The 26,299-nt window shown below is 45.6% G+C and overlaps 1 protein-coding gene across 11 annotated transcripts in view; it reads left to right on the top strand.

The window, feature by feature from the left end:
* Positions 1–25,131, top strand: part of NPRL3 (NPR3 like, GATOR1 complex subunit) — a 45,081-nt gene extending 19,950 nt beyond the window's left edge. For 10 of the 11 annotated variants that reach the window (XM_056335235.1, XM_056335238.1, XM_056335236.1 and 7 more), the window contains 7 exons: positions 5,000–5,137; positions 5,855–6,011; positions 7,883–7,989; positions 9,254–9,383; positions 17,683–17,872; positions 19,021–19,213; positions 24,404–25,131. In XM_056335235.1, the coding sequence (XP_056191210.1) occupies positions 5,000–5,137; positions 5,855–6,011; positions 7,883–7,989; positions 9,254–9,383; positions 17,683–17,872; positions 19,021–19,213; positions 24,404–24,569 (1,081 nt within the window). In that variant the 3' untranslated portion in view covers positions 24,570–25,131. The other variant, XM_056335239.1, reaches the window with a different exon arrangement.
* The last annotated feature ends 1,168 nt before the right edge of the window (positions 25,132–26,299 follow it).

Raw genomic sequence — 26,299 nt, 5'->3', positions numbered from 1 at the left:
CAGATGGAAATCCAGGTCTCCATTTGAGATTCGCTTAAGCCAGCGTTTCCTAGTGTCTGCTGTTTCTGCAGTTCCAGTCAAAGGCCTCTTGAATTGTCACGGCTGCTCTAGAGGTGCTGCCTAGCCCTTGGTTTCCTGTAGATGGTGCTGAGGTATTTCAGGCAAGACCCACATGTCCCTTAACAAGTTGGTTTGTACCAAACCACAAAGGGTATGAATCTTTTTACAGTTCAAAGTGTCCCTTGCGTTTTGAATGAAATGCCTGTATTTTATAAGGCAGGAATCAATAGCCAGGTCATCTTAACTGTTAACACTGTTGCTGCTATAGTAATGGCCTGTTAGTAAACGGAGGGTTTAGAGGTAATAAACGTCTAGCTCCTGGGACCTTTTTTGACTCTAATGGAGAAAACTGGAATGTTTCTTTTTTATGAGTTCAGAAAATAGATTTGAAAGTCTCTGTTCACTTCGTCCCCAAACTCCAGCATTGGTGTGGAACAAAAAGCAAGGGCTTTAGGAGCAAGAAAGTCCAGTTGCTGGTACCTCCAGCGCTGACAAATTTACCAGTGTTGCAATGGGTGTCTCTTTTAAGCCAGTTTCAATTTAGGGAATTAAGATGACTTTCACCAAGTTTGATCTGCAGCTGCAGGTAATATGTTAGCTTGATATTAGTGCGCTGCCTGTCTGTTTATAGCAATCTTCTCTTAGCTTTATATTGGAGTAAAGTGGAAGTACAGGGAGGTTTTTGGGGAGGGTTGGATTGTTTGTTTCTTCTTTTTAACACACAAAGAGCCTTTATACATTTTCTTTTAGCCTAGTGGGATTTGAGCTGACTGGTAGATCTAGCCTCTCAGCAGCTCAGGGAGAAGTGGAATAATTATATGAAATTTAGTGAATTATTAGGTGTGATTTGTGTGGCTGTACTGTAAAAGATAAACCATCACCAGTTATTTGGTCAAAGGATGGTCAATGTGTCCTTCACAAGGAAATGTGAAATCATTTCAAAGCTCTATGTAGTCACGACCTCTAGCAAAAAATAAACAAACTCCAAAGCTACAAGCTCACCTCCACCAAACTAGAAAACATTAATTTCTGATTTAAATAGGATAGACATGAGGGGTGTATCTGTAAAAACTCATAACTCTTTTATAAAATATGAGGTGGGATTGTCTTTGCTTTGCCAATAGTTATGAAAAAGAAGGCTGAGTTCTGTGGATACTGGCCAACTTTTGAGTTCCCGTTTTGGGGTAGTGGCTCACAGTTGCTGTTCAGGGCAGAGCAGAATAGAGAAAAGAGCAGTCATATTTCCAAAAATGTTTCCCAGCTTCCTGCAGCTCTGGAGGTGGTTTCTGTATATTCAACAGCCTTCAGCTGATCTCACTTCCCGGAATTAGTCCACCATCCTGTGAGCCAGAGTAAATATTTAACCACCACAGCATCCTCTGATAAAGAGGTCCATGGCTTAACTAGTTTCTGTGTTTCTTTCTATTTCTTTTGAACTTTGCCTCTTCTAGTATCTTGAGATGTCTCATAGGTCTTACGATGGAGAGACGCTAAACAGCTTTTTCCTATTGACTTCTCCCTGTCTCAATTTTAGACAATGATATCCCCTCTCAGTATCCTAATCCCTCACCATGTATCCCTTGGTATCACTTATCATGTATTATCTAACTAGAGATTTTTTTAAAAGTGTTGAAATTAAGTTTTCATGGGATAAATGGAACGTCTTTGAGGCTTTAATAGCCAGTTAAGAGTATGGGGAATGAAGCTATTTTTGCCCTGATACTCTTGAAGTCTGTGGGAAAAAGAAGTTGCAGTAAGGTCTCTGGATACCAGTTAACTAGTAGAACAGCAGATGAAATTCAGTGTAAAGGAATGTATGTAAGGCCAAACAACCTTTATATAGTACATAACTGCTCTGAAGAGAGCTTTTGAAATTACAGCAGATAGTTCAGTGAAAATGTGAACTCAGTGAAAAAGCTCAGGGTGCAGTAACACTGAAAAAAATCCCCATAAAATGTGAGAAGCAGTTAGGAAAGGAGCAAAGAACAAAAGAGAACCTTCTTTAAATTACTGATGTACCTAATGCACCCTTGAATTTTTTTGCAATTTTAGGTTTCCTACCAGGGACTACTTAAACTGTGTCCCTGAGGCTCATGGTGTGCAGCTGATGCAGCGTTCTCGACTTCCCACAGTCCTGCATCTTCCTGGAGTCTTTGCTGCACGATTCTAGTTGGTTAAGAAGAATAAAGTAGAATTGGAGCTTGGTGACTTGCTGATGTAACTTTGAAAACTTGTTTTCTTGGTATTCTGTTCTGTTGCTGGTTTTTGCTGTTCTGCTTCTGCCCCTAAAAGAAGGTGGCTTCTGGGTCTGCTGGTCGCCAGCCAAAGAGCTTGGGGCCAGCTCACGGAGATTTGTGAGGCTCACACTAAAAATCTTGCTAAGTAGGTGACTTCATGGGGAACCTGTAAAAGTGAAGGCAGATGTGGATCCAAACTTCACTTTCTGTGACTTGACTATATTTCATGTTGCATGAATCTTTGTGTGTGTATATATATATAGAAGTGAAATTATTTAAGTGTTGGCTGACTAAAGCCAGTCGCATACATTGCTGCTGGAGCATGTAGCTTATTCCTTGTCAAATTATTAGGGACTTAAATTATTTTCCATCCAAGGAGGGGTAGGTAAAGGAGAAATCACGTACATAAAGCTGTAATGAAGGCTTGAAATTATACAGTTGAGTGCAAATGTAGAAGAATGAAATTAAGATCCAGATCAGAACTGAAAATCTGGTTTTCTTGTTGTCTTTAATTCTAGGCTTTTGTTGTATAGTGCACTGTAGACAAAATTATGCTGTGGAGAGTATAATTATGTAATTAAAGCTGCTGCCTTGGTGCCCTTGAACCAAAGAATGAAAGGAACCAACTGTATATTTTTTCTGTTTCCTGAATGTTAACCTGTGCAGGGAAAATATCCCTGCAAGTGTTTCATGTATCTCTGCTTCTTTTCGGAAAAAGAACAACGCCAATAGCTTTCAGGTAGTCTTTTAACTTGCTTGACCTTCATTTATTGTTGTGTTTTCTCTTGTGAGTATTTGGCCTGGTAGATAGTGTGGATAGCTACTGCTTCAGGGTGCACTTTGCCTTGATGTGTTTTGAGAGAATCCAGCTTTTTCTGTCAGTTGGTGTATGTCTGGTGGGATAAGCAGTGTTACTGGAGTTGCAGCATGTAATGCAAGAAAAACGGAGGTGTTTGCCGTGCTTTGCATGTTCCTTCAGGGTGTGGAGCCTCTGATCAGATGCGATGTGGTAACGCAGAGAGACAATGGATTCATCTTTTCAGTTCCTTTTTAAAAAAGGAAGTATGTTGTATCTGCTCCATTTGCAACTTGAAAAATAGATATATTTTCGAGGTCAGTGCAAGATTTGATAACAAAACCATGGCCTCTGCTTTTGAAAAGTGTTGTCTGCAGTGAGATTTTCCCTAATGAGTCTGATCATGCATGAGGCAGGATGGGATCGTGTTTGCTCTCTCACCACTCTGTTGTGGTTTGGTGAATAGTTACACAGGCAGCCAAAGCTACCCAGTGTTTTTGTTTTAAAGCTGAATTTTCAGGTCTCTCTAAATCCTGTATACAACCAGATGAACTTGAAAAAGAGCACGTTAGTTTGTGGCCTCCAATTGAATGCTAGGTATAAATGTTTAAAAATCCACATAAAGTTTCCAAGACATGTATTTGCTCCTGGAATGTTTTTAAATATATTTTGTGTAGAGGGGAAATTCGTGGGCATTATCGACACAAAAGTCATATTGTGAGTCTCAATACACTTGAATTAAAAATTCAGATGGGGATTTTTAGAGTGCAAACTTTGAAATTTTATTTTAGGCCAGAAAAAAAGATTTTGGAAGAAAGTTTAAAGTCAAAGGACATACTGAGAAATTCAGCTTTACAGTGTAGACAAGATTAGCTGTTGCTTAAGATTGATTTGCAAGTTTATATGTGTTCCAAGCTCAGTGTACATGGAAAGATGTGATGGGCCTTGCCTTTTCCTCCCTGCTCAGTCCCAGTGCCTCCAGCAAAGCTGTTCCCAGGCCAGTGGTTCCTGCCTGTGGGCTGGGCAGTGGTGTGAAGGTTTGCAAGGTGGTGCTAGCTTAGCTCCTTATGGTATCTACTCATTTTGAAGTAAACATGGTTACCTACCTAGGTATGTTTAACCTGTTGTCTAGATTTACAGACTTCCATAAAACTACCTGAATGACGTTCATTGCTTAAATCTTTCAGTTCTCTGGGTTTTTTTCAGTAAAAGAGGCTTATAGTTGCTTTCAGGCTGAACATGAGGGTCAGACTTTATTGTCATTCCTGAGATGTCCATCATATCCACTCCAGTCCTGTTGTTTGAAGTCAGCTTAAAGGCTTAGCTTAGTCCCTGTGGTTTCCTAGAGTGAAACCATTTAACAGCATGTTTGTGACTTCACGTGACAAGCAGGAGCAGGTTAGTAGGAAACAAACAACCTAAAAGCAGAACTGGAGGAGTCCATTATTGTGGAAATATGTTGCTTGTAACACCCCTTGCCCAGTACAGACATCTCCTTTTCTTTTTCCTTAGAGAGGAAGATGGAAATTGGAGGTGAAAACATTGTGCCCGATTCATCTCTGCCCTTTGCAGCTCTGGTCTAGGGAATTTTCCAGTGCCCTGCAGTAGATCTTCAAGAAACACTTTTAACTCGAGATAGTGTTGCAATGTTAAGAGCAGAGGGAGCAGACTATCAGTCTTTCACATCCCCCCAAAGCCTCGTTAGGGGATAATGCTTTGTAAGTACAAGTTCAGGAAGCCCTTGCAGCTGGGAATCAGCTGGTCCTGAGCCAGTCTGGAGATAGACAGCGTACACGCAGTTTTTTCTTGTCCTGGTGTGATTCCTCTGCAGGGGTGAATCTGGACCACTACATTCATTTGTTATACATGGTAAATGCTGTATGTATTTATTTTCTTCCTATTTTAGTCTCTGCACAACAGGGGTGGTCCGTTTACATATCAACAACTGGCTGGAAGTGAGTTTCTGCCTGCCTCATAAAATCCATTATGTTGCCACAAACTTTATACCCCCTGAAGCAATTGAGAGAAGCCTGAAATCTATCAGGTAAGAGCAAGCTCTGTCTTTCAGAGTTTGGCTGGTCCTCCAGTTGCCAGTATGGTGCTGCAAATGCCTGTGCTGGCACAGCTTGGGGGACGATGTGACACTGAGCTGTAGCGGTGGTGGGGGCGTGGGCTGAGTCAGGGCTTCCTGGAGCTGATGCTGGGGTACCATGCTGCTGTATACATGGTGGTGTGAAGCCATAGCTTTGTGTTAACATTAGGTGGTCTGCACTGTTTACAGTTAGAGGAATTGTGTGTTCGTTTTAATCTGTTGATCCAAAAGTAATTTTGCTTTTAGAAGAGAGTGAGCCCAGGCCCCACAATATCTTATTTCCTGCATTCATTGTTTACAGCTTTTTACTTGCAAAAATAACTAACTCTTGCTTTCTTCCTTTCCTCTACTCCATTCTGTATTTCAGTAATGCAGATGAGCAGTTTTCAGACTAGTTCTCCAGGCTTAATTGCATGCCAGCCCGTTGCAGTCTTTTTTTTCCAGTCACTAGGGCATCCACTTACCATATAACCCTCTGTCCCTTTTTTATGGGGAGCGTCTTACCTTGTGACATAAAAATAAGCTTATTCTGAACCCACTTACAGGAAAAAGATGATATTAGAAGTTCTTTTTTACCAGTAGATTAACCTAGGTATCATGGTCTGGGAATAACTAAGCCTTCAGGAAAAGCTGCAGTTTACTGTGCAAATGTATTCTATTTTTCTGCAGGCCTTACCATGCCTTATTACTTTTAAATGATGAGAAGTCATTGCTTAATGAGCTCCCGTTGGACTGCTCTCCTGCCCTGGTGAGAGTAATTAAAACTACCTCTGCTGTGAAGAATTTGCAGCAACTGGCTCAAGATGCTGACTTGGCATTGCTACAGGTACGGGGAACTGTCAGCAGCAGATGAAATTCTTTTAAATCACGAGGTGTTTTCTTTCTGTGTGCCAGTGGGTTTCTGTGGTACATGAGCATGTCAGTTCTCTTGGTGCGAGCAGAGCAACAGAGAAAACACAAGCCTTAGACCGTGGGGAAAGGTTGGAGAATGAAGGGCAGCGGTGCAGCAACAGTGCTCGGCAGATCACTGCGGGGTGGCAGGAGGGGCTGGAGGTCTTGAGTCCACACCACTGCTCAGAGCAAGTCCATTAACACAGGCTGCTCAGGAACTTGTCTGTTCAAATTGTGAGTACCACCAGGGATACCTCCCACAGCCTCTCTGGGCCCTGGTTCAGCATCTGACCAGCATCAGAGTAAAGAACTTTCCTTATATTTAATGGGAATTTCTCTTCTTCCACCTTGTCTGTGTTGCCTTCCATCTTGTCCCTGTGCCGTTCTGAGAAGAGTGGCTCTGCCTTCTCTATGCCTTCCCGTTAGGTAGTGAAAATCAGAATCAATAGTACTCTTGACTTACACCACAGTGTAAATCACACAGTCTCGGTTCTGCCACATTGATGTCTATGTGCGAGTGGTGGCACCCAAAATGCAAGTGAAGGCTTGCAGCTGCCGTGGCCAAATACGCTGCTTCCCCTGAATCTGCCAAGATCTGTCTTTTCTATTGAAGAGCTCTGGAAGCCTGTGCAAACCTACCTGTCGATTTCTCTTAGCACATTAGTGCGTGGACTTTGCAGAGTCCCAGGAAGAGGCTCTAGTTTAGGCTTGAGCAAAAATTTTGAGCCAGTCTCTCCAAGCCAGCAGCAATTTCTGAATGCCTTTCTAGTACTGGCAACCAGATTTCAAACCTAAATTGCTCAGGTGACATGACGAGTCCTTGAAAAGGGAAGTTTGTGCCAGTGGAGGGAATAAGACTGGTAATTGTGTGAGACATGAGGCCACTGAGAGGCCACTCTGGGTGTCTGTGGTCATTGTGGCGCTTTGCTTGTCAGCCCTGATGATATTAGAAGATACAGGAGAGGGGAGAACCACTCCGTGCTTCTAACAGTCGGTTCAGACCCAGGGATGCGATCTGTGCTCTGTGTGACAGGAGAGAAGAACGCAGCTTGTCATCTCAGATGCTCATGATCATAGGTCCACACCTTCTCTTATTCGAAGGGAAAGTTCCTATTTCATAACAAAATGTCCAGGCCTGCTTACAGGGGTCTGTGGTGTTACTTTGCATTATATAGCTATAAGATGAACTCTGGAAATTCCCTACTGCTTCTGTAGTTTTGTTCTCCACAAAAAAGCAAAGTTAAATGCATCTAATGATGCAGGCTGGGTTTTATGTCTCGTAGACGCTATTTATGTGGCTCTTCCAGAGCCATTAACAACCACTGACTTGTTTAACACATTAAAATACTTTGTGCAGCTCATTACTGAAAAATCTCAGTGCATTAAAAAGGCAGTGTTGGTTTCCTTTATGTTTGTGTCATAGTAGAGGCTGATTCTTTTGTTTTGTTTTTCATGTGTAACACTTAATTCATTTTGTGCATAAACAAAAATAGGTAAATAGGTTTTTGGGGCATGAAAAGTAACTAAACTTCTATTGATACAGTTTGAAGAAATTCCTTTGAGGCAGGAAATACTAAGTTGCTTAGAAATGTGGAGCGAGCCTCTGGAAGTTAATAACCTTGTCAAATGCTTTTTGATGTGCCACATGTTCTATTAAACCATGAATTTATTCTGAAGGCAGGGTCAAAGGATGGAACATTCTTTCATTTCAGCTCAAACGAGACTTTTCGTGATTGTATGGAACGCTTGCTAAGAGTTTGAATTTTGCTTTTGCTCCCTTATTTTTTTCTTGTTTTCTCAATGCAGGTTTTCCAGCTTGCTGCACATCTTGTTTACTGGGGAAAAGCAATTATTATTTATCCGCTGTGTGAAAACAATGTCTACATGCTTTCTCCAAATGCCAGTGTCTGTCTGTAAGTAGAAGGAAAATGAGTGACACTAGCAAAAAAGTGGTGAGAAGTGCGGCTATGCTTCCCTTCTCTTTGTTACTGGATACAGGCTGGGATTTTTCCTCGTATGAATTTGTTGAGGCTGTACAAAACACAAACCATTACATGTGCCTGAACTTGCAAAGCCAGTGTGTGGTAGGGAGGAGTGTCACAGTAGATCAGTATGCTTCTGCAGTGATGTGGGCCTGAGAAGCAATATTTACCCTCTGAAGCTGCTTCTAGTATTTTTAGTATGCTTGCTCTCTGAACGTCCACATCAGAAAGGCTGTATGAACCTGAAGCAACATGGAAACATTTATAAAACAAAATACATTCTGATTAAGTTAAATAAATCAGTATTTCATAGGACTATCTTTGTATCTGGCACACAGCATCACCTGAAATTAATCAAAATTAGCAAATCGGGTAGTGTCACTATCACTGTTGTTTCATGTGATGGCATTTTATACTGATACGCCTTCTCGCAGACAGAAGGCAATGTGGCATTTTGAGAGCAGGCAGCGGCAATGCAAGGAAGATGTGGAGGCAGTGGTGGGTATTTTTGCTCTGCTGAAGATCGACGACCCTTTCTGTGTTGGATTTTGAGATGTTTTTAGAATGTGTGTTGGAACTCAGTTATAGGAAAATAGTTTTAAATCAAAACTTCTCTGGAAGTATAAAAATAGGGCTGGAAGGGACCTTAAGGTCATTCAGGAACAACTGTGCCTGTGTCATATATGGCAGTGCTGTTCTTGAAGACCTTTGTAGATGGAAATCCTAAGGCGGACAGTTTTCCTAATATTTAACTTGACTCTTTACTCCTGATCAGTGGTACTGCTTGTCCTGTCAGCATAGGCAGGGAGAACGGTCACATCTGTAGCTGCATTTTACATAGTTAAAGACAGTGTGTATATCCTGCCCATCCCTGTCTTCTCTTGACTGCCCAGTCCCTGCTCCTTTGATCAGAGACTGCACAGGTCGAGACTTTCTATTGTTTTTATTTTTCTCCTCTGGATTCCCTCCACTCCTTGAATAATGTCCTGGAGCTGAATGTAACGCCAAGATGAAAGTGCATATGCTACTTGCTTACTTTTGCAGGACACAACATGCCATAAACTACCCTTACTGTTTATCTAGATCACAGAGAATATTTCATTTAGGAATTGGCACTTCTGTAGCGCTTAAATGGATAAATGTTACACTGACAAGCAATATAAAACTGATTTCTGCCTGTACCTTTTTTCTGTAGCTACTCTCCATTAGCAGATGCATTTTCTTGTCAGTTCCGGGGCCACAACCTGCCGTCGATGCTTTCCAAGTTCTCCCTCCCAGTGTCACTCTCGGAGTTCAAGAATCCACTTGCGCCGCCTGTTCAGGAGGTGAGATGGGGAATGTACAAGAGGTCCTTGTTCTCCTGCTAATGGGAAGAAGGAATGGTGTTGCTTCTGGAGTACCTAGTCAGGAACCTGCTATTGCTGGTTTAGAAGTTGCCAGTTACTGTGTTTCCAACCATATGATTTGTTGTGTCATATCCACATGCTGCTGTGTGGATGTTCTGTGCTAGCAAAGCACAATCCTAAATCAGACTGTTTCTTTACCTTGAGTGATATAGTAGGGAAAATTGAAACTCCATTTGGTCTGTTGAAAACCGTCATAAATTAGTAGGGCTGAGTGCAAGTTTGTGGATTCCTCACAATCACATTTAATTTTATTATATTCCATCTGCTTTAAGTTCACAATCTGGTTTTAAAAGCAAACTGTCTATTCACTTAGCTTTTGCTATGAAACTGGAATTGTTTAAAGGCTATTAGAGGAAGTAGACTCAGCATGTAGTCAACAGAAGTCCATGTGTTACAGCATTAGCATTTTAATGTTGAGATCTGGGATAATAATAGACTGATTTTGGATTTGTGAGCCATTGTTTTGCTTGTGCATCATGGCTTGCGGCATTTCTGGGAACTGGTGAAATACAAGAAGGAGCTCAATAATGTGAGGTGTCCTGGCTGACACTGTTACATTCCCAGATGAAGACGCTCAGACCTGTGCACATAGCTCATTGTGGCAAAGGAAGCACAGGCAGATTTCTGTAGCCGATTTCTTGTAGTGGTGTTTGCTAGCCTTCATACTTAGGTGACTTGCTGGCTGTGTGAATTTAGCCACTGTTCAGATATCTGGAAGATTAGCATCAGTTGCGCACACAGATCCAATTGTGAGAGAAGAATTTGTTGTAATTACAGGTTGGCAGAGATGATGATCAGAGATAAAGATAAGTAATGATGTAGCGTCTGATCCCAGTAGCGTGTACTGGTCAGCTGCCACCTTGGGACGTAAGAGGAAGAGTTCTATCGTTTTGTCAGTACTTTATCATAGTTACAGACAAATCAGTGTCCTGAAAATTGAAGCTGAATTAATAGCATTAATGTTATTATAGCTGTAGTAGCTTCAGGAGGCATTCTTATTCTCAGTACTCCTTTTAAAATTAATTACTTGCCTTAATACTTCTCCTTCAATACTTCTGGTTGTTCTTGGACATCCTGCTTTTGTTTAAAATACACAAATGAAATCTCTCACTTACTGCCACAGTTATGCCTTGAAACAGCAGTGCATGATCAATGTTTGCCAGAGCTTTTGGAGTACTGAAACGGCTCTTCTAGGCTGGCTGCCTTCTCTCTGATGCTCACCTGTCTGTAGCGGGGTCCTAAAGATCAACAACACGGCTTGTTTTCATCATCCTTTGAACGTGCATGGAAGGATGAAGGGTGATACTGTGAAAAGCTACGAAGTGCCTTGTACAGTCTGAAAAGGGGAGCTGAGAACTGTGGTTGCAGAAGACTTGGGGCCACATTGGCAAGACACGTGTGAAGATGAAGGAGACCACCATACACTGGTGGGCTGTTCTGAGTCATGATGAGCTGCTTTTTGGTAAAGCTAAGCGTGACAGTTCTTGGGGGAGTTTAGACTAGAGAGAGTTCTTAAGTGTTTTCATATCAGTACATTTTCTTCTACTTTGATTTACCTATGTAGAACTCTTTGTATTATTGTTTTGTTAGGAGCTAGCCTTTTAAGAGAGATCAATCCGATCCATCCTGAAGTGGTCAGGCTGCAATTGTAATTAACAGAGAACCAGCTGATAAATTAATCTGATGAAATGTGGGTGGGTTTTTGTTCCGCTGTGCAGTGATAAAAGATGCTGTACCCTGAACTGTAAATATTGTCAAACGTTATTTGCTTTGCCTTTGAAAAAAGTTAACAAACTTGGGACCTCTCAATGTAATTTTGTTCTTTGTGTACATAGGAGGGTAGGTGGATATTTTTTTAACTTTAAAGATTGTCACTAGTAGTCTGTTACCTTGTGCTTTTTATCATGCTGACTATACTGTCTCAGTATTTCTGAAAGTCATCTGTGCTAGGTCAGTACTGTGGGAAGGGCTGTATTTTCTGCAGAAACTTACGGTCTCGTGGCATCTGTCCCATTTGGTTCTTGTCCTAAGCATGGGGTTGGCTCCCTCCTTTTGGCATGTGCCTCTGGATGGGCAGAGAAGGCATTAATAAAGTCCACAATACAGAATAGGAAAGCTGTTTGAAGAGCACTTCCTCCTGTTTTTATACAAAGTCATACAGTTTGATTTGAAAGAGGACAAAGTTATATTTGTTTGCTTACTTACCCCATATGGATGGAATTGCTCCATTCCTTTGGGGAGATGGGAAAAAAAAAAAAGTGACACTGATATTTTTATACTTGGGGCCCTGTGGTATTTTTTGGCTGGTGGAGGTACAACCAACCGGCGATACCCTGAGCAAGGACAAGGATGAGATTGCCTTGAAAGACAGAGTGCATGTCCACATTCTGCTTTTGATGTCTGTCTGTCAAGTAGGTGGGAGGTGTCCAGTGAGTGGTGCCTGCCGGGACTGCCAGTGCTCTTGGCCATGCCCTGGTGCTGGAGGCAGGAATTCTTAAGCCTGTCATCCTGATCTTTTTTCTTGCCTGTGATGACAAGCAGTATATTGCAGTTGAACTTGGTGGTAGTTTTATATCCATCAGTGGTCTTGTGCTTGTAAATTGAAAAGAATTTGGTGTTCATGTAGTCATCTCTGTGCTTGCTGACCCTTCTCTGTGTTTAACCTGCCTTGCTTGGATAGCAGTGTTGCAGCAGCCTGAGGATGAGGCTAGGCCTACAGCTCAGGTGATCTAACGATAGCGGTGTTGCTGAGAGGAGGCCCTGTTTTTCCTTTCCACACTCAGGTGTGTGCACACATACCTTCTTCCTTTCCCTCTTCCCTTTGTGCTAGAGCTCTGGCTTCTGTCCAGCTCGACTCTATTCATTTAACTTGTTTCAGCCGCGCTAGTTTTCTGCCAGGTTAGCAGGTGGAATTCGCTTGGGGGAGATCCAGCAAGCTGCAGGGCTGGCACAGGGTGAGGGAGGTACTTCTGCAGCTGGGCATGTGAGTGAGGAAAGCAGAAGCTGTTTTCCCCTTTTCACGGTGGTGAGTTGTCTGTTAGCTACACTGTGCTGTGTAGTGTCACCTGGGCTCGCAACAATCCAGTGCAGCCTGGGACAGTCCTGAGCAGCAACCAGTTCAGCTCATGCTGCTGGTGCTGGATCTCCCCAGGGTACGGCCATGGGTTGAGGAGATCCTGTGAGCTGATACCATAGGGAAACTCATCTTTCCTTTTAGTGTTTTTACTGGAAAAGAGCAGTTTGTATCTCCCCTACCCCAACCCCAAAGAAGCTATCGTTCCTTCTGCTGCCTGTGACTGTTGGTTTCTGTCCTTGTGCTCTCCTCTCATGCATGTGGCACAGCCTTGATGTGACCGCAGGGCACACCAGAGTGGAGCTCTGCTGGTGTTCTGTGGTGCACACTCCTTCATAACCTCCTGCAAATGCACAGAGACACCTGGTGACCTAAAACCTTTTGGTCAGGACACGTTCATTGACAGAGTGTGTGTACTAGGCACTGCACCTGGTGCAGGGGAATGCTTCAACCTGCTTCTCGGTGCAAGGCTTTTTGGACAACAGCAAATTTTCTTCACTCAGCTACTCTTCGCTAAGTTTCTTTGCAAACCAAGAGAAATGGGTAATGCTTGTGACTTCTCCTGATCCATGCATTATGGCCTCAGCTAGTTCATCTGTTTCAGAAGAAGCTATAACATCTCCCTACCCTGCCTGGACTAGCAGGAGGGATCTTTCCACCCGTAAGGTAGAAGGAGCACACCTAGGTGAACTGGACATCCCATTTCCTCCCTGCATCCCCTTCACTACAGTAGCTCTTTGTCATAATGCACATTGTTATTATTGTAGTTATCTAATTCTCCCTTGATGAGGCTAGGATAACTGCAGAAAAAAAAAACCAGATGGGAAAGTATGACAGCTGCTGCTGAACAAAAAATGTTTAATTTTTCACTTTTGTTTTGATAAGTCTGGCCATCCTATTGGGAGTAAGGCAACGGTGGATGAGGCCTCTGCCTTGTGCATCCGGAAAACGTGCTGTGCTTTGTGTAACGGCTTGGTGGAAAATGAGGGAGTGTGTCAGGGGATGGGAGTGGGAGGAGAGCTGCATGCACATACCGAATAGGCAGTTGTGTCTTCCAAGAGACACGCTGCAAACGGGGCTGTTCTGCTGGGCATCTGGAAGGCATTAAGAGTCATGGGAGCTTTTGTTGGCAGAGCTATCAAAGTAGTATTAAGGTGCATTTATATTCAGTTGGACTAGGTATAAAATCAGTTTAAAAATTATGTTGTTCTGGGCCTAAATGGAGGCAATGGTTAAGCTGAGAATTGAAATCTGTTACCTAATGATTAAAATGGCAATATTAGACAATATTTTGTCCTACATTAACAGGGGTCTTCAGAGTCTGTTTGCAGTAAAATAAGTTTTGCTAGCCGATTGTTTTTCTTAAAACAGTGTGGTTTGAATGATAAAGGCAGGCAATATATGTCAGCAAACATCCGTTTACCCCAGCGACTTTGAAGGTGCTATCCTATGGAGCCAAGCCAGCCCTTAGTCCTCAAGTCAGACCTCAAAGACTGCATGTGGCAAATAACTAGATAACCCAGACTGGAGAAAGGGGGCTCCTATACTTCCATAGGCAAAACAAACCATGTTTTAACTGCAAATGTATCCTGGTGTAGTGAGAAGCAAGCTAGGATTGAGTGCTTCTGGGCTGCTGTTTTCCCTTCCCTCTCCTGAATCTGTTGCTGGTCCCAGTTACCTTGGCGTTTTCCTTAGTGTTTTAGGCCTGACAAAGAAAACGGCCTTAAAGAATCCTTGCAGGAAATGTGGTTTATTTAACATATTATTCAAGAGTTTTACAAACGCTCCCCTTGGTTCCCAGAGGGAAGAGAATAGTGAATGCTGGATCTTGTCCCTCCAAGATTTGGGGCTGAGCTTTCCTCTGACTGTCCCAAACTGCCCAGATGGGCTGACGTATAGTGCCTGTGTTTTCAGAAGCTAATACATCTTCTCTGCTTCTGTCAGTAAGCACAAAGCAATGTATTGTTACCAATGCCGCCCTGCATGACCACACGCTCTAACTCTTCCCAGGGCCTGCTGCACCATGGGGCCGGCAGACAGAGGGGCTGGCTGTGGGCTGCTGCGTGCCAGCAGGAGCGGTCCACATGCTGCAGCAGACGGGACCCCCTCACAGCAGATTGGAAAGAGACGTAGGGAGACAGGAAGGATGAAAGGAATATGGATAAAATTTAGAGTTGATTGGTAGTTAAATTAAGCAATGAAAAACGTTTCATTCTATATTTCTGTCACAGTTGTGGTGTTTCAGCCAAAAAAGGCTGGCCGTGGATTCCTACCGTGCCAGATGATGGCTTGAGCGAGTGGAGGCGGCCCTGGGTGCGGGGCATAGCCTCGCCTGAGAAGCTACTCCCAGACCTTTTGGCTTCAGCAAGGAGCCCAGCTAATCAAGTAGGCTGAGACAGAGCACGAAGATAACGGTGTATCTCTGAGGGAGGAAGGGCGCTTCCTGCAGCCAGCGCAGCACAGATGGTGCAGGGAAGCCTCTTCTCCTGCAGGCCTGCCTGTAAGCTCCATCAGAGCTCAAAAGGAGCAGGTGGGGAATGGATGTAAATTCACGGTTCGTGTCCTGAAGGACAAGCAGCAGAACGTATTAGCAAAGCCTCTGCTAGACCTTGTCTGTGAAAACAATTGCTGCTTTTGGTAAGAAATAGGTTTAAACCTGGAAAAAGTGGAAATGGCGTGAGGCACGTGCAGTGATGGCACGGAGCACACAGTTTTGGGCATGGTGCCGGGTGCAGGGCGCTGCAGCGCTTGAGCTTTTTTTCTAGGACTAGATTTTAAGAGGCACCAAATTTCCACTGAAGTCGAGCTAATACAGATAACCGTCAATGATCTTAATGTTCTCTTATCTGGGGATGATTATTCAGGCTCACTTCAATATGGAAGAATAGTTTCCTCTAGTTCTGAAGTTAGTCACAGCTGATCTCCAGCTCTCCCACTTACAGCACAAAGGCGTTTGGCCGTCGTTGGTTGTACAGTGTTAGGGTTGTAAAGCTGTAACACCATGTTCGCCTGGCTGCTTGTTCCACTGAGCATAGCTGCTGGCTCAGGGTGGCTCTCCAGCTATTTGCACAAGAGCGTAGAGGTGAAGGTGTGTATGCAGAATTAGAAAGTGTTGGTTAAGACTTTCCACGCACATGGAGCTGTAATGAAAGCAACTGGCTATTTCTGTAGTTCACGAAACCACCGAAGTGACCAGTGGAGGCTGGTTGAGGTCAGGCCCTACCCGGCAGATTCTGCAGGTCTGGTAGAGCCTGACTTACTGTCTCCTTGAATTGCCTTGGATTTTTCCAGGGTGGTTCTGTGCTGTGAAATGCGCAGACCTCTTTCATTTGATAGGGAACTAGCTAATCAGACATCGCTGCCTGCCAACAGGTCGGAAATTGAAGTAAAATATATGAGACATCTTTTCATCCAGGCCTCCTGTGTCTGGAAGGAAGGTTTTTAGCAATGTAATCGCTGCAGTAAGCCTCCTCTTGTCTTCCAGGCTGATTTCAGGTGTTAGCAAAACACTATGCATTTGGTATCTTTTGCCAGCCTTCCTCTTCTGTAGATTTGCTATTAAACATATAAAATGAACTCTGGCTTTTCCAAAAAAGATATGTTTGAAGGCGATCCCAGATAATGTTTTAAGATTAAAATCTGTTCAGCCCCCAAAAGTGGTAATCCCTGAAAAGACAGGGTGTGGGTCTGTCTGCAAACAGAAGATACTGCTTTTGTGGTTTGATTGCAGAGGAGGAACTGAGAATTATAAGATTTATGGAAAAAGGAAAATTATTTGGGCTGATGAACTTCAGTTTGGGGCTTTTATTGAGATTTGGCCTGTTACCCTGATGATTAATACAGCAGAGCTAACTTCCTTCTCAGAGTCTGAGCTCATTCTGCATGTGTTTCTCTCACCAAAACAGTGTTGGTTGCTATGAAATCCCCAAACAGCTTTTGTTAGTGAATCAGTGTTTTCAGAGCCGTTAGCTATGGGAAGGGTTGCCGGCAGTGATATGAAAAGGCTTTTTGTGCAGGAATTCAGATGTGATGATGCGTTTTGAATGCTCCTCCAAAACTCCTGAAAGCAGGCCATGCCATGAACCTGCAAATGCCTGTCCCTCACTCTGCCCACTGCTTTCAGCATCGCTCTGGGGACACTGTGCAGGTCTGCAGCTGCTGGAACACAAAGGTGGTGTGCATGTTTGTTTAACTTGAGCATCATCTCTTGGTGCTTTTGAAACTCTTGCCTATCTGCACCCTAACCACCTAGGTGCCTGTATAAGCTTGACCTGCCCTATTATTGCAGAGGGATGGCGAGCAAATGGGGGATATTAACCCTCTGCACTGAGAGGGGCCTCCTTGGCAGCAGCAGGCTGCTATCTCTTGCCAAGGTTTCTGCGGCTGTTTCTGTGTCGCCAAGTCCTGGCAGGGCTCTGATCTCAGGTCCCTCCCATGGTCATGCAGCAATTTCCCGTCTGACAGCAAATGGCTCCTACTTCTGGGCACCACTGGTTGCTTCATCTCTGCCCCTTCACCCTGCCCTCTCCCTGGCTTTCTCAGGAAACATGCGCTTTAATCTGACCGCTCTGGGATTTGACCCTTTGGTGACTACTTATTTTAGCAGGCCTCGTGTAGAAACCAGCAACCTGGTCTCTGGGTTCACGCTGTTGGGCTGTGGGCAGCAGGGCCTGCCTCTGGCTGACTCATTTTCCCATGTCTGGTCGCTCAGAAGGAAGGCTAGCCCCTTGTTTGAGCACCTATTAAACGTACGGAAGGGCTCCAGGTGGGGTTGTGTGGCTCCGTTTGTGTGGCTGAAGCGTTGGGTGGTGAGGGGATGCGGCTGCTCTGCCACCACCCAGCAGGTGTGGGAGCTATGGCAAGGGGCAGGGCTGCTTCGTTTGAGGACACTGGCTGTGCATATGTGTAGCATAAAGACATGTTGATCGTTAAAGGCTTGATTACAGCCTGAGCATCCACAAAAGCTTTTTAAGTGTGATGAACGTGTGTGCCTGGTCACTTTTTTATGATTGGAGAAGAGATAAAACTGTTGTTTTTCGTGGAAAGCACTTCTTGTGACTTAGTCACAAAGCCTAACCTTTGTGCATTGTTTTCCTCCTGTATTTTATTTCACGGGTCTTTCATACCTCATTCCTCACTCTGCAGACTCAGCTCATTCAAATGGTGATATGGATGCTCCAACACCGGCTTCTTATTCAGCTTCACACGTACGTCTGTCTGATGGTGCCACCAAACGAGGAGGATTTCCGAGCCCAAGACGAAGACATGCCCTTTACTGCTAGAGTTGGAGGCCGAAGTTTAAGCACCCCCAATGCTCTCAGCTTTGGTTCTCCAAGTACGAGCACACTTTTCTCTGCTGTTCAGGCTACAGCCCACTTCTAGAGCTTCCCTTAGTGATGCCTAGGGTAATCAGGCCTTGGTAACAAGACTAACTCGTCTTTGCTTGGAGTCTTAATTTGGTCCAGCCCTGCTTAAATTTAGAGCTGGGCATTGGTGAAAGTCTTAAGGGCTACACACTCTTTGTAAAAAGGAGTAGTGCTTTGTAATTTGCCGAGTTCTTATTTGGTCACGTAAAATGTTTTACTAGAGGTACTTCCATTTTCTCAAAGTAACTTCCTGCTTCCTTGCTGTACACAAAAGTAACTGCCATGTTCCCCTGGCTGCACTGCTGTTACTGCATGAACTTTGGTTTTCAGGAGAGGAAGAAAATTGTGAGAATTTGTTTCAAACAGCACTGGTTTCTGCGGGCTGCAGAGCCACCTAAGGAGGAGATGCACAGCTAGCTGTCGTTTGCGCAGATGGTTGCTTTTCTGTTTATGTATCCTGATTGCTTTAATTTCCTCAGTGCCATTCTTCTGGGTGATTCCAGGAAAGCATTTTTTCAAGAGTATAAATCGGATACAATGCTGAAATCCCCAAACTTTCCTGCCTGTACTGTTACAAGCAGCATTCTCAGAATGCCACTGAGGTTGGATATCAGGAGAGGTTTCTGTACAACTTTCAGCTTTGCAGAAGTCATGAATTAGGGCAGAAGTTTTGGAATGTGAGTCCGATAAGTCTGCGATCTGCTTATTCTGGCTCACTCACAAGAGGATATTGCTTCTTGGCCTTTCTTTCTGCTTGCTCCCACCTTCTGTGCTGCTAGGCTTTTTATGTTACCACTTCACGGTATTCCAGCAGAGCTGGCTGGGAATTTTCTTTTCAGATGTTTTTAATGGACTGTTTATAGTCTCCAGAAGTACAATTTTCCACATAAATTGATGACTTTGTTGAAACATTTGACTTTCCCATTGAGAAAATCGCTGTGTTGTCATATGACTAATGGCAGATACATGCAGCAGTTAGAGAGCCACTTTCTTTGCTCTACAAATCTGAAGGGATTATTTGGAAAGACTGCACAGAAACAGCCTGAATTGATAATCTTTGCATTGTTGTGCTGAGGAACATAAAAACGCTGTGTGTCTCTCTCTCCTCCCTTGATAGCTAGTAGTGATGACATGACTCTGACAAGCCCTAGCATGGATAATTCCAGCGCTGAGTTGATACCTGGTGGGGACTCACCCCTAAATAAAAGGATGACGGAGAATCTCCTAGCAAGCTTGTTGGAACATGAGCGGGAAGCTATCCTTAATGTCCCTGCTGCCCAGAATCCAGAAGATCTTCGCATGTTCGCAAGGTAGGAAACGAGGAGTGCGAATGCCATCTTTTTTTCTTATCCGTGCTGTTTTATTAGAGGATTGGCGTGGACTCTGAGAAAATCCCATTAGCTTGGGATTTTAGAGGATAAATTCTTTTGGGTTTGTTCCCCTTACACCTATTTCATCTGTATACGTCAGTTTGTGACAAAAAACTAATATATGTGTTACAAGAACACTTGTTAACAAAGAGTCCTGGATGTGTGAAGGAACATCAGGGCGTATGGTTGGACAACAAGGACTTCACTGGTTGCCTGCTGCCAGTTTTTCTGTGGCTGCACGTGGTAGACATAAAACTGCATAGCCTGAAGAAACCTTCTAAGCATGCAAAGCACAGACCCAGTCATGCTGATGCTGTCATTTTTTGTCCACTGATATTTCCAAGCCAGCTATCCTTTATTTTAAGGTTTGTAAACTTTGTGCAAATATGAGACGGAGACAAAAAGCATCAGACACAAAGCCAGCCTGAATACTTTTACAGGCCAGTCTACCAATGTTTCAAGGTCTGTTTTGCAGAGATGAGCTGCTCGTTACATTAAGTTAGTTAGGCCAGAGTCACTGGGATGTGTGATGAGTAGCACACGGTTTTGTTGTTACAAATTTCAACACAACAAAAATATGCAAGACGTGGTTCTGCACATGGTAAAAAGCAGAACGATTTCCTAACCAGCCATATGGGAAGAAGGTGTGGGGGAAAATACTTTTTCTTCCTAAGCATTTCAAAACACTGGAATGGAGCTTTCACTGGTTTTCATACTTGTGGAGCGGGAAAACCACCTGAGGCAAGTACTGCAGCTTTTCGTGTACATCCCAGATTCAGTTGGTAATCCTCTGAGAAGCTGGTTCTCGCCCTAGGATGGATATAGTCAAGTAGCCCAGAGACACTGTAATAGCAAAAAATACTTTTCTTGTCTGCGGCAAAGCTTGCAGCTGTGCTGTGCTCAGGTATTTTCATAGCGCTCCCCCAGGCTTGTGGGTAGGTACTGCTCTCTGAATTACTCATCTCCTCCATCCTCTGTAAACTGTTCAGAGGATATTCTCTGATTGAGAGGCAACACTTTGGCCATTTGAGAACTCTGAAATGTTTTTTCATTGTTACCAGATAAGTTGCTACAAAACCAGTGAGAAAGGAAAGTAAAAACAACATCATAATTGGTGACATCTTAAGACAGAATTTGTGGAGGATGCTTTGGAGCAGTTTAGTGGCAGCGCAGCTTCTTAGTTATCCTAGGGAGGGGGAAGGATTTCATGATTGCTCCCCTATCACTTCCCTCATCTGGGTGAAGCAGCTGTTTGAAACTACAGATGCAAAAAATTACTTTGATTTCTTCATAAAACCAGCTGCCGTAACCAGGAAGCTGTCTGAACAATGTTTATTTTGCAGTTTGCTTGTGCACCAGGTTCTTTTGTGGATCCCCAGGATGATTGAATTGATTGAGTTGACAACTGCATGGCTTACTCTTAAGTCAGCAGTGAGGAAGAGAGAAGATACAGTAAACAAACGGGTCCTACGGGTAGGATGCTGGAGCATATAAATAGAAATGCTTATGCAAGATGCTCTTGGTTACCGGTGGCTTTATGAGACACTGTAACTTGGAGGTTGTGGGTGTATTTTCTCCCTTTTTTTGCTGTAAACCAGCAGAGATCGGTTTCTGGGTAAACCTCTTAATGAAAGCATAAACAACTGTGGAAAGGCCGGTGGAGTGAAGGAGCTGATCTCCCTCATTACCCTAATAGGCATTCCTGTGCCAGCTCTTTTTGCTTCATTTTGAGGAATAGCAGCCTGGTGAGGGCTGTGCTCTGGCAAATAGCTATGCTGTATCAGCTGCCTCCCAGAACAAACTCCTGCTATAAATGCATCGTTAGTGCACTAAATATACTGCAACTGCCCTTCCAGCGTAGCTGTGTGTGCACACAAAGGGATGGGCTATTTTCAGCAGAGCAATAAATTTCAGCCCTGTACATTTTCTTGTGTCTCTGCCTCGGAGGGCAGAAGGAGCTTGTGCCTGGCCATTGCCATGCAGAGCAGGTATTTGCCAGACAAGAACCTGAAGGGTAAATAGGGAATACTGAAGCTTGGCTCCAGCAGTGGGTGCCTTAACCCTCATAACGTTGTATGGGAATTGAAATCCAAGTTCTTTCCTTAGGTGCTGCTGGAGGAGGGTTGGCCTGTCCTTCCAGAGGTAAACTCAAGAAAGAGACAAGTTCTTTTTGAGCTAGACCTTCAGCAACGCACACAAAGTGTTCCTCACTGCATGTAAAGCAGTGCTTTTAAAGACAGTTTGAGGCTTTACTCGTGGCTTCTCTCCCAAGCCATGGGTCTGGGGTTACTTTCAGGATTTTTTTTTTTTCTTGCTCTTAGAATGAGAGATGGAGATCCTTTACTCCACTGAGGAATGCTCACTGGTGGCACTAAGCTGTGGACAGTTCTGCTCCATTTTCAAGCCGTGCTAGTGGAAGGGGTATCTCCTCGGCCAGAAATAAGCTAATTTTATTTGACTGACTAGTCTGAGATAATCCTTGGTGGGTGGGTGTGTTTAAGAACGCTACACTGCTGTTAGCGGGGCAGCTCATATAACTTGAAGAGGGGAGAACAGTGATGAGCAATGGGAAGCCATAATCTCCCACCTCTGCATCTGGAAGGGCACATCTGTCAACAGACCTATCTGTGCAGCTGCAGGGGGACCCAAATGCAGCGTTACTACCACAAGAAGTGCCACCTTCTGTCCTGTTTGGGTGCTGTAAATGTTCATTGCCCTTAAAAAGGCGAAGGTAGTGCCCATCTTCACTGGAGCTGTGAGCCCCAGGTTACAGCTTTGTAGATTTTGCTTGGATTTTTGGGAAAACTTCCGTGGCATGGTGGTGCAGCGCAGGCCAGATTACCCAGGCATGTGGGGGTATCTCCGTCCTGGGGCAGTTTCAGTGCTTGGCTAGAAAAAGCTACAGCATTGGCAATAGTCCTGCTGGAGCAGGATGCTGGACTAGACTTTAGAGGTGTCTTCCAGACGGCATTTTTGTGATATTCTTTAATATCCTCTCTAGCTTTTATTGGAGTGGAAAGTATTTCATCTTGACCGGTTACAAATCCAGACTCTTTTTGAATACAGGATGGATTTATTTATTGGAAAACTCCCGCTTAGGCTGTGTTGCTGTTGAAAGCCAGGTCAGAATCATTTGCACAGAAGGGAGCTGTGCCAGGAGATGAGCGCATGGGCAGTCACGGTGAGCAGCTCTGTACCAGGGAGGGAATACGCAGCTTTGAAAATCTTTTTCAAAATCACTTTTTTAACAGTGATACAATATAGAAAAATTTCTGGTAATGCCTCAGGGAATGGCCTAGTTCTGACACATGCACGGTCAAACTGACACTGTCCCTGCTCACGGCCACTGCTCAGTGCGCACTGGTTGCCGCCGGCCCAGGGGAGGAAGCCAATTAGCCTGATTTAAGTACCCAGTGGGAGATCCTGCAAAAGGCAAATGCACAGCCCGCACAGTGGAAAGGTAAATACGACTGGAGCTTGTCCGTCCGTTGTTTGTTTGTACTGCAGGCACAGAGACGTAGCAGTTAAGTTCTACATGATGGTGCCAACCTGAGAGCTGGCGGATGAACATCAGAGCAGACGGGAGTTCGCAGCGTGCTGGGGGCTGCCACAGCCCCAGGCTGCCGGCAGCGGTGAGGCAGTGAGGGACCCGGCTCTGAGCTTCCACACAGCGGTCTGGGGAACAGGACAGGGGTGAGAGGAGGGACACAGCAAATTGCAGAGCAGAGAAACACAAATGGCAGTGGACTAGAGGTGAAACCTACTCTGTGCAGCGTGGGGAGGGTGTGATGGAGGGAGGCTTGTTGCAGTGACTCCTTTCCAGTCACCATGGAGGGTGATGGGGGACAGGAGCGCCTAGCCTGAGCAGCAGCAGTCAGCCAGGCAGATGTCAGTTCTTCAGGGGAAGCACGAGACCCCCCATCCTGCTGTCACGTGAAAATAGGCAGGAATGGTCTAAGGATGGTTGGTGTCTTTTGAGGGCTGTTCCTGCCTGAGGACTGTATGGATGAATTGCAAAACAGCTCATGTTATCTCCACTCATTTTTGCTGTCAGTTGGCACGAAGCAGCAAGCCAGCATATTCCCGAACTGCAGATGGGTACGGAAACACCAGCAAGAGCTGCTGGAGCACAGTGTGATGTGCAACACGTGCGGACGCACATCTGCCTGTGTAGCTGGGAAGTGATTGTGCCGTATGTGTTCAGGCCTGGATGGGTAGGAGTGTCTGAGCGCCATGTGCAGGATGGTTCGGTTCCTACGCTTGGGAGGTTGTCAGGGCGATTAAGAGCCTGAGTGGCTTCCGTTAGGGCCATGAAGGTCTCTGGGGAGCAGGTCCTCAGCCATCAGGGACTTGCTGCAGTGGTTTGTCTTAGGCCCTGCCGTGCCTGCCTGCGCGGGGCTTAGGTTATCTGATGTCTGTAAGCGTGCTGGGGGCCAGCGAAGGCCGATCTGTGCTGTCTCTAAAGAGAACGGGGAATTTAAGAAGCCAGTGTTGTTTGAGCTTAGGCTTCAGGGATTTTGGGGTTCTCTGGGGGCCTTATAACTCCCAGAGCTTCTCTGTGGTGCCTGTCACCAAAATTTCCATCTGTCTGTTGCAACTGCTCCACCCAACCCAAGCTGACCAAGCCTCAAGTGCACAACCTGTAGTTCCTAAGTCCCTTGGGCTGCTGTGAGGGAAAACATGCCCGATTCTGAAAGCAAGCGTAGGTCCCCAGGCCGTGCCGCAGAGCCGTGACAGGGCAATGCGGGCCCAGCTAAGGGCGCAGAAGTGACTCTGCTGTGTCCCAACTTCTCAAGGCTTGTGGCTCCTCGCTTTCTGAAATGGAAACTGTATTGAAAAGGGACCACCTCAGGAAATGCCCCAGGCTAGGAAACCTTTTGGTACAAGGAGGCCCTTTGCAAAGCCACAAAGCCGGGGAGTCCCCTGCTTTTCCAGGGGCTTGCTGTGCTAGGCATGCCTAAGGTAAGAACCGATTGAATTCCCCTCAAGTTTCATGTAAATGAGGGACACAACCCAAGTGCCTTCTGATTTGTGTCCCATGGGAGTGGAAACCTTGAGGGTGGCAGTATTGGTTCTAGCTGTGTGCACTTGCTTTTGGCTCATGTGCCTCCCTTGTCTCCTTCCCTGCAGGCTGCTGCACTATTTCCGAGGCCGACATCATTTGGAGGAGATCATGTACAATGAGAACATGCGGCGCTCCCAGCTCCTCATGCTGTTTGACAAGTTCCGCAGCGTGCTGGTGGTGACCAGCCACGAGGACCCCGTGATTTCAGTTTTTCAGTCTCTCTTAAAGTGACTCTGCTGGCAAAGGAAGGGAACCTGCTACGCTCTCCATACCGATAGTCTGAAAGATGCCTGAAGGAGGCTATTTTAGTTCCTTCTTTCCATGTGACATCGAGCAGGTTCTCCTGCTCTGTGCCTCAGTTTTCCATCCGCTCCCTGTGGCGACAGCTGAGGCCAGTCTGAGGGCTCTGGGGCCCGCTGCGGGACAGTGTGCGCTTGCTTAGCCCTTCCCTGATCCTGCTCCCTCCCCAGGGTTGTGAGAGTGGGCCAGGAAGACTTCAGCCGCAGTGTTAGTGACAGTACTTCACCCTGGGGCGGCCACCGGTGCGTCAGCAGCGCTTTCTCTGCCCTGCAGCAGCATGACAGCTGGGTCATTCAGCCGCGAGCACTGTCTGTGAGCAGCCTGTCCCCACGGCACAGCGCGCATGGCCTCTGCTCAAGGGCAGAGTGGAGCTGGCCTGGCTTCTAGGGAAGAGTCCCTGGGCACCGAGGAATTCTGTTTGATCAGTTACCTGGCAGCCGTGAGAACACAGGTAGGGAGGCAGAGTATCGCAAGTAAACAGTTTCATGAATGAGCTCGCTCACTGTGTTACAGCTTATTATTGCCTCTCCCCACTAGCCTCATGACAAAGTGCCCATTTGAGCACATCTGCACCAAGTGGCCCCTGCGTCTGGGAGGCTTCAGGGGTTCCAATTTTTCACCGGGGAGGGGGAGCTTTGTTGTTGAGCAGGACCAAAATTAGCTGGTCAAGCTGCAGGTGCATGGGCACATTAGTTCCACAGAGCCAGCAGCAGGTGCTAAGGGCACTCGCCCTTGTCCCCCAGGGCTTGTTTTGTTCCTCCCTTCCCCTCCCTGCAAGCATGGCTGCGGCTGCCAGCAACCAGACTGGGAACCAGGCCTGGTTAACGCTGTCCAGCGGAAAAACAAGATCCAGGTCTGTACATGGCCGCGGTTCCTGCTGGGGCCGAGGACAGCTCGTCAGCCACGCCAGCCCTGGTTCTGGGGACAGCAGAAGCTTACACCAGCTCTGAGGCCACCGTTCCCCTCAGCTGCTCTGTGCTGCATACCCGGGGCAGGTCTTTCCCTCCATGGTGGCGGCTTCCCGGGGTGGGTGTTGTTCAGGGATTGTAAGGCTCCTCCTGGAGACCTTCCCTTATACCACACACACACACACACCCTGAAGCTTTTCCCAGAGCTGCAGGCTCTCATGGAGCAGCTTCACATGCACACGCAAACTGGGTGAAACCGTGAGCTTTATGTAACCTACCACCAGCAATGCGCCGGGGGAGCCCAGTGCCCACGGCGCACCAGATACACGATGACAGCTGCTTACTCAGGGCCCCTGCAGCTGCAAGCGGGGATGTGAGAGAAGAGCAAAAGCAGTATCTGACCTAAAAAATCAGATCAACATCGGTGTAGGGCCCCAGTTCCAACCAGGTCCCAGCAACTGCGGCTCAAGAGCTACTCGGATCACCATAACAAGGGGCCAAAAAAATTTTTACATGTGATGGGGACAGGATTTTGAAAAAAATTGAGCTTCTCTTGCCTGTGAGTCCCAAGGCGGAGGGTGCAGGATGTCCCTGTCACCCTTCAGCCAGCCAGCGTGACCACAGTTCTGCAGGGTTTTTTGCCCCTGTACCTCATGGCAGGCTGCAGCATTGCTGCTGTCTCTGTGTTGGGGTTCACACACTGGTAAGTTCTGAACTGGTTTCAAAAGCAGCTGCGAAAACAAACAAACATTC

Source organism: Falco biarmicus, chromosome 4 (genome assembly GCF_023638135.1).
Source record: "Falco biarmicus isolate bFalBia1 chromosome 4, bFalBia1.pri, whole genome shotgun sequence".
NCBI lineage: Eukaryota > Metazoa > Chordata > Aves > Falconiformes > Falconidae > Falco > Falco biarmicus.
The sequence above is the reverse complement of the archived record's forward strand: the minus strand, read 5'-3'. Positions and strand labels throughout refer to the sequence as shown.